This window comes from Mobula birostris, chromosome X, assembly GCF_030028105.1.
Source record: "Mobula birostris isolate sMobBir1 chromosome X, sMobBir1.hap1, whole genome shotgun sequence".
Lineage (NCBI taxonomy): Eukaryota > Metazoa > Chordata > Chondrichthyes > Myliobatiformes > Myliobatidae > Mobula > Mobula birostris.
This window is the reverse complement of record NC_092402.1, coordinates 67,465,302-67,481,475: the sequence shown is the minus strand read 5'-3', so window position 1 is coordinate 67,481,475 and position 16,174 is coordinate 67,465,302. Positions and strand designations below refer to the sequence as shown.

General features: G+C 43.8%; 1 protein-coding gene across 6 annotated transcripts in view; it reads left to right on the top strand.

The window, feature by feature from the left end:
* LOC140191925 (tensin-2-like) overlaps positions 1–16,174 on the top strand; it is a 262,781-nt gene that overhangs the window by 237,738 nt on the left and 8,869 nt on the right. For 5 of the 6 annotated variants that reach the window (XM_072249806.1, XM_072249808.1, XM_072249807.1 and 2 more), the window contains 8 exons: positions 1,723–1,809; positions 3,456–3,587; positions 4,987–5,079; positions 6,267–6,344; positions 7,967–8,044; positions 8,883–9,051; positions 10,823–10,891; positions 15,163–15,192. In XM_072249806.1, coding sequence (XP_072105907.1) covers positions 1,723–1,809; positions 3,456–3,587; positions 4,987–5,079; positions 6,267–6,344; positions 7,967–8,044; positions 8,883–9,051; positions 10,823–10,891; positions 15,163–15,192 — 736 coding nt within the window. The remainder of the gene's footprint in view (positions 1–1,722; positions 1,810–3,455; positions 3,588–4,986; positions 5,080–6,266; positions 6,345–7,966; positions 8,045–8,882; positions 9,052–10,822; positions 10,892–15,162; positions 15,193–16,174) is intronic. The other variant, XR_011883961.1, reaches the window with a different exon arrangement.

Below are 16,174 nucleotides of genomic sequence, written 5' to 3'. Positions count from 1 at the left end.
ATTAGGCTATTCAGCCCCTTGTGTCTGTTTACCATTCAGTAAGATCGTTCCTGATCTCCTACCTCAGAACCATTTTCCTTCACTGGCCCTACATTTCTTGAATCCCAGAAGATCCAAAAATCTATTGGTCTTCAGTAAATTAGCATTCGAACCTCCATAGCTCTTTTAGGCAGAGAATTCCACAGATTCACCACCCTCTGGCTGACACTTTACTTTGAGACTGTGACCCCTTGTTTTAGACGTGTTAGATAGGGTCTAGGAACTGACCTGTCACACCCCTGACACCAACCAGAACATGGAGGTGGGCAGATCTTGTGACTTAAAACAGCAGCAATGTCCTTGGTGATTTTATCAAGACTCAGGGTCAAACCTGGAATTTTCAGGAACCATGAAACACCTCTTGGTCCTGGCAACGTCCAAGAGTCTGGCCAAGTGAGCATTAATCATGCGAACCCTGCCCAATGTAGTCCAAGTTCCATCAGCTGCTGCCTGATCCCACTGCTTAGTAAGTGTGAACCCACTGTTGCCTCTTCACACACATCAACAGTTTCTGCTTTTCTATTTCTTAACAGCACAAAAGGATTTAGTTAGTCGTTCAAGTGTACACTAGTTCTCAGATACCCATTCCCTGACATATCTCCATGTAACCAATTCTCTCTCACACTCCCATCAACTCCCTCCAGATTCTACCACTCACCCACACACTGGGGTAACTTGCAGTGGCCAATCAACCCACGTTTTGGGGATATGGAACGTAACCATAGCATCAAACCACACGGCAAGAATGTGTAAATTCCACACAGACAACATCCAGGGTCAGGATTGAACCTGGACTACTGGAGACATGAGGCAGCAACATTATCTGCTGCACGCACATAATCATCATCATCATCATGTAAGTGATCATGGGCTTTCCATGATCATGATTGTTCTTGTCGAAGTTTCTACAGAAGTGATTTGACATTGCCGCCTTCTGGGCAGTGTCTTTACAAGACGGGTGACCTCCAGCCATTATCAATACTCTTCAGAGATTGTGTGCCTAGTGTCAGTAGTTGCATAACCAGGACTTGTGATATGCACCAACTGCTCATACGACCATCCACCACCTGCTCCCATGGCTTCACATGACCCTGATCAGGGGGGCTAAGCAGGTGCTTAGTGGAGGGAAGGAGCACCTCCTTTGGTAGAGTCACATCTCCACCCTGCCACCCAGACTTAGACAATAGGCAACCTAAAAGTAGGGGTACATTTTATCCTGGACTGGCTTGCATCAGCCTTGCATGGCTTTGCCAAAGTGTATGAGTGAACTGAAGCGTGTTCCGTGTGGGCTATGTTAGTGCAGGGCCAAGTTGAATTTTTTCTTCAAGTCAGAAGGGCCAGACTGTCCCATGCTGAATCTTCTGTTCCTCCTACCCAAGACAAATCCCATTTCCCCTTCCTTCCAACCCTAAGTATCTTTGAGATCTCCAGAATTTGACATGAGATAAAGTTCAGCCCTAGAGGAGACTCAGCCAGCCAAAACCATGTAAGTGCTAAGTGCCAACCCTGTGACTTCAGGCAGTAGAGGAAGTAGAAATCAGGGGTGATTGCTGATTTCTCCTCGGCATGCCGGGCTGAAATGTTCCTTTGGTTTGTCTCTTTGTCCCTCCCTGTCTTCTGGGGTCTGAACAGAGGGGACTACTCTATTTCAACATGTTGAACCTTTGCCTTTTTTTCTTGCAGATGGATATCAGGAAAGCCATATCAGTGCCAAGTTTGTCCAAGACACATCTAAGTTTTGGTATAAGCCAAACATCTCCAGGGACCAAGGTGAACTTTAATGGCAGATCTCTCATTCTATTATATATTTGGCAATACAATTTACAGAGACTCAGACATTCCCACTCAGTCCTCCTGTAAGTTCTTGCCCAATGTTACTGGAGTGGTGAGAGAAAGGTTGGAACTCTATGTTCCAGTGGCAGGTCCTGGTCCTTGAAAGACAGAGTTTGGAGGCATTTAACCCATAGAGTATGGTTGTGTAATGATTAGGGATTACATTCACCTAAATACAAAATCTGGAAGCACGAATTCAAGGCCCACCTAGGTACCCTAACCTGAAGCTTTAAAAGAAGTATAGTTTCAATAACTATCATCCTGAAACTGACTATTAATGTAAAATAAAATAACTGGTTCCCTAAAATCCTTCAGGAAAGATAATCTGTCATCATTACCCTGTCTAGCTTATACTTAACACCACCTCACCAGTGCTGGTAGACTTGTGTCCATCCACCTCCAACCCCCGTTCAGATTCTTCCCCTCGCCCATACACTAGGGACATGTGCAATAAGCAATTAACCTGACAACCCCACATGTTTGGGATATGGGAGGAAACCAGAGCAACCAGGGGTCACATAGAGAAGATACAAACTCCACACTGACCACACTGGAAGTTGGGATCAAATGTGACTCTGGAACTGTGAGGCAGTGGCTCTACCACTGTGGTTGATTCTTTTTATACAGTGCAGACTTCACAAGGAACCTTGCACAGAAATTACACTTAAATCAAGTACTAAATGCTAGTATGATATCATGACCTGCACTGTGTGCCTTTTGCCTGTCATGGGTGCTACATATGGGTGACCTCCTCTGTTGAGTGAGCATTTTGGGATATTGCTTTTCTCCATAAATAACAACTTAACCCAGCTCAGCAACCTGAAGTAGTCTTTTCATTAAATTTCAAGTAGAGCTCGGCAGCAACTTCCTGTTGTTCTGACACCAAGGTCTTTTCTTTCAAAAATAGCCTGGTGGGAACGGACTATTTAGCTTGTGTTGTCATGGAGATGGGAAAAACCATTCTGGACACAGTGCCATAGATAACAATGAAAGTCATGTCAATATTTTTAACCTATTCTAAACCAGCCTGCAGACTGATCACAAAGGGAGGAGTTCAGAGGAGGATGTGCAATGGTTTCTCCAGCATTCTTTCTCCAGCACAGCCCTCTCTCCCTCAATTTTATCAAGGCTAGTGACACAAAGAAAACATCCAAGTAAAGTAGGAAGGATGGCATATCACTCAGACACCAGGTGGCCTGTTGGCAAACGTGCCCGGTTCTTGTTCCATTTACTTCAGTGGAACTGGACAAGGCAGGTTCTTGAGCAGTCCACCCCAGTCCTCTGTGCTCCAATCTAATATGCTGCATTCTATTCTCCTCTGATTCAGTATCCTGTTCCTGTCTAAGCTCTCCTGCCTTCCTTTCCTATCTCCTCCATCCACTCTCTTCCACTCCCCTCTGGTTACTCTGTTTCACTCTTGTCCTGAGGGGGCAGTGAGTGGGATGTGACCCAGGGCGGCTTTGTGACTGGTCTGAACAGATCATTGTAGACTGACCACAGCTGATGCTGGTAATGTAGAAATTTAAATAACTTTGTACAAAAGGAATGCAAACATCTTCTTATTCACCTGCTTCCAATTGCAGCCATTGCCCTTCTGAAAGACCGGGAGCCTGGCTCTTTCCTGATTCGGGACAGCAATTCATTTCAGGGGGCCTATGGCCTTGCCCTCAAAGTGGTGACGCCTCCAGCTAACTTCAGTTCCCACAGCACTAAAGGTAGGTTGCAGAAGGCCAGTGAGGTCTTGGTTTGGGGTGCTAATGTTTTGGGTGTGTTTCGTGTGCAGTGAGTGGCACAGATCAAGTCTGAAGCCAAGAGCTAAATTTCCAGTTTTGAGGTTCATTCAAACAGCCAAGTACTTTGATAATAAATTTACTTTGAAGTTTGAACTTTGAGAACTTCCAGATTGAATGCATCCTCTTTGTCAGCTTACACATGGTTATTCCTCTACAATTTTGTATTCACTTTTGGAACATGGGCATCATTGTCCAGTCCAGCATTTACAGTCCATCTCTAACTGACCTTGAGAAGGGAGTGGTGCAGTCCTTCTAGTGAAGATACCCTAACAGTACTAGGGCAGGGATTTCCAGGATTCAGATCCAGTGATGCTGAATGGTCAGCAATATATTTCCAATTCAGGATAGTCTGTGACTCAGAGGGAAACCTGCAGGTAGTGGTGTTCCCCTGCACCCACTCTCCTTGTCTTTCACAGTGGTAGAGGTCATGGGTTTGGGAGGTGCTGTCAGAGTTACCTGCACAAGTAACTGCTGTGCATGTCATAGCATAGTAGCCACTGTGTGCTGGTGCTGAAAGGAAGGAACGTTTAGGGTGGTGGATAGAGTGCCAGTTGAGTGGCTGCTTTGTCTTGAATGATGTTGAGCTTCTTGGGAGTTGTTGGAGCTACATCAGCCAGGCAAATGGAGAGTGTCCCATCACACTCCTGACTTGCACTTTCTCGATGATGGAAAGACTTTGGGTGTTAGGTGGTGAGTCACTTACCACAGGATACCCAGCCTCTGACTGGCTGCTATGAGCACAGAGCTATGCTTCCCAGTGGGTCAGCTATGTGGTGGGGCCCCGATGAGCAAATGTGCAGCACATAGATTTAAATGAGTTTAATTGGAATACAATTTACCTCTTCCTCAGAAAGGAGTTAACACCTCACCTGTGTTCCAACTGGTCTTTCTATCACAGAGAATCCCTCCTTTCCTAAATGAGGCACACCTCACCTGCTATTGCTGGCATTGTGCAGTTTGGCATCAGGTTGGGGATGTGGAGTCTGATTGTAGGCCAAAACCCAGTCCCTTTTCTCACAAAAACCGACTCCAAAATTTGGTCAAATTGACTCGGAAATAGAAATGCCAAGTGGAAGAGCCCCAGTGATAATTTTGGGAGCTGAGGCTGGGATGAAATCCTGTTGTCTGGCAAAAATGTAGATAATATTGTGCTTCCCAGAGCTGTTCTGAGCCAGCCAATTTCCATGTTTGGATGTAAAACGTGGAGTATTTTGGTTTTGAGAAGCCTAAATTCTCTGGGTGAGGATGAATTAGAAGGAGTGAATGTCTTCCCTCAGCTATATTGACCTCTGTGTCCTGTCTCTCTGCATTGTTACCACAGGTGACCCAAATGAACTGCTCGTCAGGCATTTTCTTGTTGAAACAGGCCCGAAGGGAGTGAAGATCAAGGGCTGTCAGAATGAACCGCACTTTGGTATGTTTATTAAAATGGCAGGTTTTAAGCTCACACTAATAGCCCAAAACCTGTTCCTGTTCACAGTCTGCAGATTGTCTAGGAACATGATCAGCACAATCTGTTCAGTCCCATCATACAATGACTCCTCGTCTTGCCAATAAATTAACAAATGGATTCATTTCTCTCTCTCACTCATATATCTCTGGTCATTCACCCTTGTGACCAGTGGCTACAGGAATTTTTCTACCCATCCGAGACAACAGACTTGGCCTTTGTTTATCATCTTATCTGAAAGATGGTGTCTCCAACACAGTGTGACAACATTGCCTGTCAAGCAGTGCAGCACTCTTTCAATGTCTTCCCACCAACAGTGAGTCCCTCAGCACTCTCCCTCCAACAGTTCAGTATTTCCTTGGTTGGTACCACCCCTCCCGCAGTGTGACCCTCCCTCAGTACCACCCCTCCCACAGTGTGACCCTCCCTCAGTACCACCCCTCCCATAGTGTGACCCTCCCTCAGTAACACCCCTCCCGCAGTGTGACCCTCCCTCAGTACCACCCCTCCCGCAGTGTGACCCTCCCTCAGTACCACCCCTCCCGCAGTGTGACTCTCCCTCAGTACCACCCCTCCCGCAGTGTGACTCTCCCTCAGTACCACCCCTCCCATAGTGTGACCCTCCCACAGTGTGACCCACCCTCAGCACCCCTCCCACCGTGCATCATTCCCTTCATACTGCCTCTCACTTACCACAGCACTACTTCAGTACCACCCCTTCACAGTGTAACACTCCCTCAGTGGTGCTCCTCCCATACCCTGAATGTTATGCCTTCAGTTATGTCGTCTATATCTGTGCTCAAGCTCTAATTGAGCTTTATTCCGCCTCCCTTCCTCTTTCCTTATCTACATATAATGCTATTCCTTTTTCCTCTCAAGTGTTTATTTAGCTCCCTCATAAATATCTGTATGCTGTTTGCTTCAGCCACCTCCTGAGGGGTCACATTCCATCTCTAGTCACTCTTCTGTTGAAGAACATTCCTTGAGCTTTCCACTGAATCTATAAGAGACTGTACTGAAGACCCCCTGTGCTGGTCTTTAGATGTTTTGGTGATATATTGAGCTGCTGTGAGAAAGCTGTTTATTTTAAATGACCCTGCAGATACTTGTGTTAAAGAACTAACTGGCCTTTGTGTTTGGATCTCCCACAGGAAGCCTGTCAGCTCTGGTGTATCAGCACTCTATTACACCCATCTCCCTGCCTTACAAGTTGAAGATTCCGGATAAAGGTACCAACCTTGAAATACATTTTGTATGGTCAAAATCAGAAGTGCTTCCGAATCATGAAGCTGCCCTGACACATGGCATTCCAGATTCTGGACATGTGTGTGAAAGGGACTGGGAAATAAAACTTGGCTAAAAGCCTGGATCGGGGGTAGGTGGTGCTCCTATTTCTTTTTCACATATTATTCTGGTTCTGAGTTATTTCACAATTGGTAACCCAACTGAGCAAGCAGGAGAGGGGCTGCTGTGGGAGATGCTCCCTCTTGGGCCTTTTCCTCTGAATCTGACACTAGATGTAGAAGACTCAACGACAGCCCAGAGCAAAGATATTCCTCTGGGAATGAGGGGCTTATCCCATTAGGGAAGCTTGAGGATGTTCATTGCAGTTGAGAGGTGAGATTAACTGGAAGGATAATCAGAATAAGGGATTAGGCATTTCTGACAGATTAGGAAAAATGTAAACATTCAGAGGGGTGTGAATATCTGAGGGTTTCTCCCCAGAGGACTGTGTTGCTCAGTTATTGAACATCTTAAAGGCTGGCATGAGTAATTTTGGATACTAAGGAAATCAGCAGATTTGGAGATTGGGTTGAAAATATAGTTGGCATAGGATCAGCCTTGTTATGGAATGGCATTCCAGGAGCAGAATTCCCATCAGTAATCTTTTCCTGCCTACCAGCTTGTCAGGATTAGGTCCCAATTCCTGCACTACTTTGGCTTGAGAATGATGGATTGGAATATTTAATACTCAGACCAGGATATACTTGACCTTGTACTTTTATACTGCCTTCTGAAATGAAGTATTGCAGGCCCCTATCAACGGAGCTAAATTTCAAACACCCATTGTTCGCTAATCCCTTGAAACCTTCGTGCTGCCAGTGATACTTAATCTCACTCAGAAGGGAGTAAATGCCAAGTCTGAGGCCATGCCTTGTTCGGTCAGGCACTTGCTTCCTTTGTTGGTTAGCTTGCACTGTATTGGTGACCTCGACTAGTTCACTGCCACCCCTCCAGAAAGCTGTGACTCCCACTGACTGCTCTACTCTTCCATCTATGATCAAGCTGGATCTACCTTTGTTGGACCAAAAATAAACTTAATTTGCCCAATGACCAGGTTTCATTATCTCATAGTCCCCTACAAATTGTCCTCAGCAAGGGACTTAAGCTTATTCAATCCTTCTTGAACCTTTTCACAACAAAGCTTGGCCTATTTAAAAGCTTATTTTTTGTTTCAAATAACTGCAGATTATGGACAGGGGTTTTGTTGGAGTGGGGCCCTCATTCCTGCTCCCTTCCCTTCCTCTCCCACCTTCCACCTCCTTCTTCTCTATCTCTACTCTCTCCCCTCCCCTCCATTATGCTTTCCCTCCCTCTCCTCTCTTCCCCTTGCCTTTCCTCCTATCCTTTCTTCGCACTTTTCTGCTCCCTCTCTCCTGCTTCCCTAGCTCTTCCACCCCTTTATGCCCCTCCCTCCCCTCCTATTTCCTATCTTCTCCCTCATCCCACTTCCCGCCCTCCTCTCCAATCATTTCTCCTACCCCACCTGTCCTTTCTTACTTACTTTTTCTACAGACTACCACAGCTCTCACTGACAACTTACCTGATTCATTCTGCCTTTCTCTTGCAGATCCCATGGATGAAATCCAGGAGAGCATTGTTCCTGGCAACACCAGTACCGCTGCTGAATTGCTTAAACAGGGAGCAGGTGAGGACCAGGAGCTGAGTCCTTGGAATGTGGGGTGGAATGGCATCCATGCTGACAGTGATCTGTAGGACAGGATGAGATTTTTCATGCACGTGTTGTGGTCCACAATATGTAGCCTGAGGTTAATGGTGAAAGCAGATTCAACAGGAGCTTCCAAAAGAGGGCTTGGCTTCTTTCTTAGTCACCCAACATCGTCATTGCTGGTCGTGCCAGCATTTACCTTCCATCCCTAATCTCTCCTGATCTGAGAAAATAATTAATAGTCAACTTCATTGATAGATCTGGAGTCAGATATTGACCAGATTAGGTGGTGGATTTCCTTCCCAGGAAGATCTGGTCAGTAAAATGGGTCCAATCCAGTAGTTGCACTGAGACCATTTTGAATCTAATTATTTGTATTTAATTTCCCCCGATGCTATAATGGGCTTTGAACTCCTGCCTCTGGGTTAGTGGTCCAGATGTCTGGCTGCTCATCCCATAACTTTACCACTGAACTGTCAACCCAGGGAAGGTAAAATGTGGAAAGAGTAGAAGAGTGAGACTAACTGGGTAGCCCTTTCAAAAAATCTGGTTTAGATCTGATGGGTTATGTGAATTTCATCTGTGCTGAATGATTATTTATTAATAGACAAATATCCTCTTAAATTTAATGTGGAATTTAGTTTCATTAATAGACTTATGATTAAATCATAGTGATTGATGAGCATGGGGAACAGTTGTTAATGTCTCATCAAAGCACTGATCTGACTTTCTTGCTTTGCAGCAGTTTAGTAATTTCTTTACTCTTTGGAATTCTTCAGCTGTGCTGTACAATTCAATCTTTGTTTCCTCTTTTCAGCTTGCAACGTGTTGTATATCAACTCAGTGGAGACAGAGTCGCTCACTGGCCCACAGGCAGTTGCCAAAGCAACCATGCAGACATTTGTTATGAAGCCTCGGCCTACTGCCACCATGGTCCACTTCAAAGTCTCAGTGCAGGGCATCACCCTAACCGACAGCCAAAGGAAGTAAGGCCAAGAGTGTATTACCAGAAGCATAAGTTATTGTAATATCCTGCTGCAAATTTTTAGTGGCCCAGGCTCATTTAGTTCATTAATTTGGAAAGGCTGCAGTGTGGGAAATAACACCGTCTATTTCTGGAATAAGGCCTTCCCCAGAAGCCAACTTAACATAGCTTTCAAGTTTACCATTTGATTGTATATTGCAAGTGAGGAATTAAGCTGAGGCCCTGTCTGCTCTCTTAGGTGGGTGTAAAAGATATAACCGTTGAGCACATCAACATGAAATGTTGTCGTAGAAAGGCAGCATCCATCATCAAAGATCCTCACCACCCAGGCCATGCTCTTTTCTCGCTGCTGCCATCAGGTAGAAGGTACAAGTGCCTCAGAACTCACACCACCAGGTTCAAGAACAGTTTCTACCGCTTAACCATCAGGCACTTGAACAAAAGAGGATAACTACACTAATTCTATTGAGATGTTCCATAACCAATTGTCTCACTTTAAGGACTCTATCTTGTTTCATTCTCTCGTTATTTATTGCTATTTACTTATATTCGCATTTGCACAGCTTGTTATTCATTGATCTTGTTTATAGTTGCTGTTCTATGGATTTGCTAAGTATGCCTGCAAGGAAAATAATCTCAGGGTTGTATGTGGTGACATGTATGTACTCTGATAATAAAGTTTTACTTTGAACTTTTGTACGGGCCAATGCCTGTTCCTCAGGATCAGTGAAATTAATCATCTGGCCATAATCAAACTATTGTGTTTGGGTGCTTCCTTTGCACAAACTGGCTGCTGTTTTTCCTGCATTACAGCAGCAAGCATACTCCATTGCTGTTTCATGACTAGAAAGCACATTCGGGGTGTTCTGAGGTTGTTGAAAATGCACTAAAAATGCAATTCTTTATTTGAACTGCAGGACTGAAAAATGAATAGTCATAGTCACATAGTCATACTTTATTGATCCCGGGGGAAATTGGTTTTCATTACAGTTGCACCATAAATAATTAAATAGTAATAGAACCATAAATAATTAAATAGTAATATGTAAATTATGCCAGTAAATTATGAAATAAGTCCAGGACCAGCCTATTGGCTCAGGGTGTCTGACCCTCCAAGGGAGGAGTTGTAAAGTTTGATGGCCACAGGCAGGAATGACTTCCTATGACGCTCTGTGTTGCATCTTGGTGGAATGAGTCTCTGGCTGAATGTAGTCCTGTGCCCAACCAGTACATTATGTAGTGGATGGGAGACATTGACCAAGATGGCATGCAACTTGGACAGCATCCTCTTTTCAGACACCACCGTCAGAGAGAGTCCAGTTCCATCCCCACAACATCACTGGCCTTACGAATGAGTTTGTTGATTCTGTTGTTGAACGATTATCCATGTTCAGCTTACTACTGTTCTTCACTTCCTACTGGTAATTTCTTGAGGAGAATCCATCATTCAGACAACACTGCTCATGCATGCTGACCTGTTTTAGGCTCTCAACCAGATCCTTAGAGATTCACATTTACAGCGAGATTCAGGCAAATATGCGGAGTTGACAAAGTCTATACATTTCCAAAGCAAAATCTGTTTAAAAAGTGATGGTAAATAATGTTAAAGTCTGGAAAGCTGTTAGAAGCAAAATGTTATGTTGGAGATGATGCTAGCTTTGTTCACTTTGTTTGTATAAAGATGACTTGATGGAAGAGTTTGAAAACGGAGCTACACAAACCCCTAAACTCTCCACTTTTCTAAACATATCCTTTTCTTTCATGATCCACAGGATATTTTTCAGACGACATTACCCAGTCAACACTGTAACGTTCTGCAACCTGGGCCCCCAGGACAAAAGGTAACTTCACCCTTCGGCCTTGTTGTTTTTTATCTTTTCTCTTTTCTCTGCCTCAGGTTCCTTGGACATAAACTTGAGTAACCAAAGCAGCAAGCCCTATTTCTTTAAGGTTGTGAGAGCCGTGGATGGTAAGGGGGACAAGCTCCCACTATCTATTAAGTGCTCCCGGTGGCGTGTGACTCAAATAGCCTCTGACAACCAAGTCCAGCTCCTGGCCTTCACGTATAGCTTAGCTACTAAGCCCGGCTGAACCATTTCTACAGACGGGAGAAGGGGCAAAGACAGGTTACTGGCTCCTGAAGACCAGTTGCTTCAGTCAGATGGGGCTTGTCAGCCGTGGTTGGCAGCTCATCTAGGAGAAGGAAAACTCTGATCTCAAACCTCCGCTGCCTTGAGGTTATACCCTCTCATGGGGAAGGCTTTGGGAGTAAACCCTGAGGGGAAAGCCTGGAGCTGGAGACCCTAAGGCAGTCCTACGTTGTGTTCAATGTTGACTGGCAACTTCTGTGATGGTGCTGGTACCAAACTGTATTGGTCTCTGCAGTTCCTTTGGGTTCATCAGATGGGTGGAGAGGGTGAGCTTGCTACACGGGCAACAGTTTGCTCTCCATATTGTACTGCCCTGGCTTGCATATCTAGACAGCTAGGTCACAACATCCACGGTCAACCCTGACTGACGGAGGCCTCACTGAGGCAGCAAGCAGAGAAATGTCAGAATCTGACTTGGGACAGCCACACCATAGCTCTGTAAAGGTCTCTATTTAGTTTAGAACCGGAAATGGCACCCATTGAACATCTTGTCAGACCAAAGGACAGAGACATATCCTTACCAATCCCTACACTAAGTCCCATATCCCTTGTATCGAGGATTTATTTACAATTTTTCAAGCAATATTCAATGTTTTACTTGTTTACTGTTCAGCTCATGCTACATGAAACTATAAACCTGAAGCTATGAGCCTTGCATAACCCTACACAATGTGAACAGAATTTGGGTATCTTTTCGTCCCTCCCCACGAATCTTCCTCCAGGCACTTTTCCCTGTAAGTGGCCTAACTGCTACACCTGCTCATTCACCTCCTCCTTCACCTCCTTTCAAGGCCCCAAACAGTCCTTCCAAGTGAGGCAATATTTCACCTGCACATCTGCTGGGGTAGGCTATTGTGTCTGGTGCTCCCAATACAGTCTCCTCTACACTGGTGAGACCCACTGTAAACTGGGGAACTGCTTCGTTGAGCACCTTGCTCCGTCTGCCAAAAGCGAAACTTTCCAGTGGCCAGACAGTTTTGGGCCCCTTTGTGCTTAAACTGGAGAGGGTTCAAAGGAGGTTCACGCAAGTAATTCCAGGATTGAATGGCTTGTCATATGAGGAGTGTTTAATGGCTCTGTATTTGCTGGAATTCAGAAAAAGTGACCTCATTGAAACCTATCAAATGGTGAAAGGCCTTGATAGAGTAGATGTAAAGAGGATGTTTCCTATGGAGGGAGAGCCTTGGACCAGAGGACACAGCCTCAGAGTAGAGGGGCGTCTTTTTAGAATGGAGATGAGGAGAAACTTCATTAGCCAGAGAATCATAAATCTCTGGAATTTCTTGCCACAGGCTACTGTGGAGACCAGTCTTTATGTATATTTAAGGGAGAGGTTGATAGTTTCTTGTTTAGTCAGGATATGAACGGATATGGGGAGAAGGCAGGAGATTGTGGTTGAGAGGAAAATTAGATCAGCCTAGATGAAATAGTGGAGCAGACTCAATGGGCCAAATGGCCTAATCCTGCTCCTATATCTGATGGTCTTAAGGTTTATTGCCCAAAATGTCGACTGTTTATTCAGTTCCAAAGATGCTGCCTGACCTGCTGAGTTCCGCCAGCATTTTGTGTGTGTTGCTTTGGATTTCCAGCATTTGCAGACTTCCTCATGTTTATGATATACTCATCCCATTGGGCAAGTGTTTGTTGTGTATTTAATATTTCAGTAATATTGTAAATATATTGTTTGATTAAGCATTCTTTGTTGTTTACATAATTCATTATGGGTTTTATGTAAAAGGATATGAATGGTATATGTCATTCTGCCACCACATCATACCTAAGCACACACGTTCTCCTAGGCTCCTGTGTTTTCTTTCCATTAGATTTATGTTTTGGAGTTACAAAACATAACAGTGGTGACAAGTAAGTTTTAAAATAAACCCAGAAGGACTAACTATGTGTTATAGCGGAGCAAGATATTAGAGTTAAAAAAATGCAGTATGTTTTTTCTTTGGAAGGGGAGAAAGAGGCATTTGAATTTTTAAAAAGCGCAGCACACTTTTTTCTTCGGGAGGGGGAGAAAAGGATGGTTAAGTTTAAAGAAAAGCTGTAAACAGACAAAATTCATGGTTCATAAACAGTGAGTACTAGGTGATAATAATCATAAATTTTTAAAAAAGCAGAAATGGCTACATTGGAAAGATAAATGTGTTCAATTACCCTGACAGAGGATTCATATGGATTTTGCTTTACTATTTATGGACACAAATTTCTTAGTAGTAGTGGATAGAGCTACAGAGTGGCGATCTAGAGTGTTCCTAATAGCCTCCACTACAACCTCGCACTCTGTTGATGCGTTGAGAAGCCTCTCCTCAAGGGCAAGTGTTCTAGAACAGTTAGCCAATGACAGTGGGCCACAGATTGTTGTGGAACAGTTTCAGTCATTCCTGAAAATGAATGGAATAAGACATATTACATCTACACCGTACCACCTAACTACAGATGGCTTGGCAGAAAAGTTGGTCCAGAGTCTAAAGAACACACTACATTGACACTGAATCAGAAGTTTGTCAATTTCCTCCTTGCATATCACAATGCAGCACACTCCACAACCAGCATCTCAACCAGCTATGCTGTTCCTGGTCATCATTTGCACTCACACTGGAATCTCCTCAAAACCAATCTTAGGAGGAGTGTGCAGGACAAACAACTGAGGCAAATTGAGGGCTCCTCAAACAAGGAGGTTCAATGTTTCATTCCTGTACAAGCAGTCCTGGTGAGGGACTACAGAGGTGATCAAAAGTGGGTATTGGAAAGATTAAGGACAGAACTAGACCACTCTCCTACACAGTGGAGATTGCGTCTGATGTCATCTGGAGACAACACATCGACCCACCTGGCAAGCAGAGTGACCACTCTTGTCAGGAAAGATATTATCCCACAAGAGTAAAAAATATATGTATATGAGATGCATTCCGTATTAAGTTGGAGTTTATAGCTAAAGAGGAGGAGTGTAGAGTATTTAATATTTCAGTAATATTTGAGTAATATTGTCAATATATTGTTTGATTAAGCATTCTTTGTTGTTTACGTAATTCATTATGAGTTGTATATAAAAGTACATTAATGGTATACGTCATTACAGCACCACATCATACGTGTGTGCCTCACTAAAGAAAAGCTAAGTGTACACGTTCTCCCAGGCTCCTGTGTTTTCTTTTCATTAGATTTATGTTTTGGAGTTACAAAACATAACAGTGCTACTCTGAACTCTTAATTCACTCCAGGTCACATCCACTTTTTACCTTTTGTGCTTACTGTATATCAGCTCCCATTCCAACAGTGACTTAGTTTTAAAATCCCCATCCTTTCCAAATGTCTTAGTGACTCACCTCCCATCCTTAGTCTCTGTAATTCCTTCCAGCTTCTATAAACTTTCTAAGATTGCTGCATTCCTCCAGTTCTGGTCTCTTGCAGCCATGCCTCCAGCTGCCTGGATCCTGACTCTGGGATTCACTCCCTAAACCTCCCTGTCTCTATCCTCCTTAAAGATATTACTTAAATGATCTCCTTAATCAAGCCTTTGTGATCTGCCTTGATAACTTTCCTTATAGCTCAGCTTTTTAGCTGTTATTTGACAAATCCCAAAGCACTTTCAGATGGGATATTTTGTATATTCAAGGGCAAATTGTTGCCAGTTACTTTAGCAGCCTAGCCTTGCACAGGCTATCATTTTAGAATTATTCCTTCAATTCTGAATCTTGCCTTCAATAAATTATTGTCTGTTCCCTGGGTTATGGGGTTTCCCACATCTGATTCTGCAATCCAGGGGAGATATTTTTAAAATATTGTGCAGAAATCTGATGCTTTTAGTATTTGAATGGCAAACTGAGAAAATGCAAGCTTTTAAACTACTTTTGAAAGCACTCTTTTTGTTTATCAATTGAATGTTGGCTCTTTAGTGCTAGGTGTCTGGCCTCTTTTCTCACTCACACCCACACTGAATTTCCTCTTTTTTTCAGGTGGACTAACCCAGATGGCACAACGTCAAAGTAAGTGATTTTGGAGAGTTGTGGGGAGAATAGTGGGGCTTTTAATTGATTTATGGAATGTGGTAATTGCCGGTAAGGTCAGCATTAATTGCCCATCGCTAACTTTTGTCTCAAATTATCTTTTTCATAAACTTTACAGCATATATGCCCCTTTTTATATACGCAAGGCAACAGCTTCCTTTCACATACAAGATTCACAGTGTATCTCAATAGACCAGTTTTTCTTTTTCATAATTTCACTGAGAGGGGTTTCCACAGACTCCAGCACAAATAGAGCCCAACCTGACCATGCCCAAGAGCGCTTGAAACTGTGGACTTTCTCCACCGTCCCCATTCCTATTTTTGAGGGCAGTTAAAGTTTCTAACAGTAATGCAGTATTTTTATGATTCTCCCTTCTTGGTGCTAGCTTTTAATTCCAAATTTATTAAATGAACTGAATTTAAATTTTATGCAGATAAGCTACAAAATTGTAAGCTAAGGACCAAGAAATGGAGAAATGGATCTACTGTATATAAACAGCTTTATTTTCAGCTGGTATAAACAGGATGGGCTTCTTTTGTGCTGTGTATTTTAATTTATGCCCCTGGAGTGTGAATGCAGTCCTACAGACCATATATCTGTGGCAGTGCCACTGTGCGATATATCCTGCACTTGGCATCTATGCATCTCTGCTTGTCAAGCTTGTAACCTGGGCTGTGTATTCAGCATTGACTGGAGACGGGTGGTAACATGGCAGTGAGGGCAAAGGACCACATCCCTGGTGTCATTTTTCCTATACACCCAACCTAGAGTGTGTCACTGAAGAAGACTGAGGCTCAGGAATCTCTTAAAAGCTGCAGCTTCTTGCCTCACTGGCAAACCTGGATTGAAAATTGGCTGGCTGACAGAAAACAAAGAGTAGCGATTAATGGGTCCCTTTCAGAATGGCAGGCAGTGACCAGTGGGGTACCGCAGGGTTCAGTGCTGGGACCGCAGCTGTTT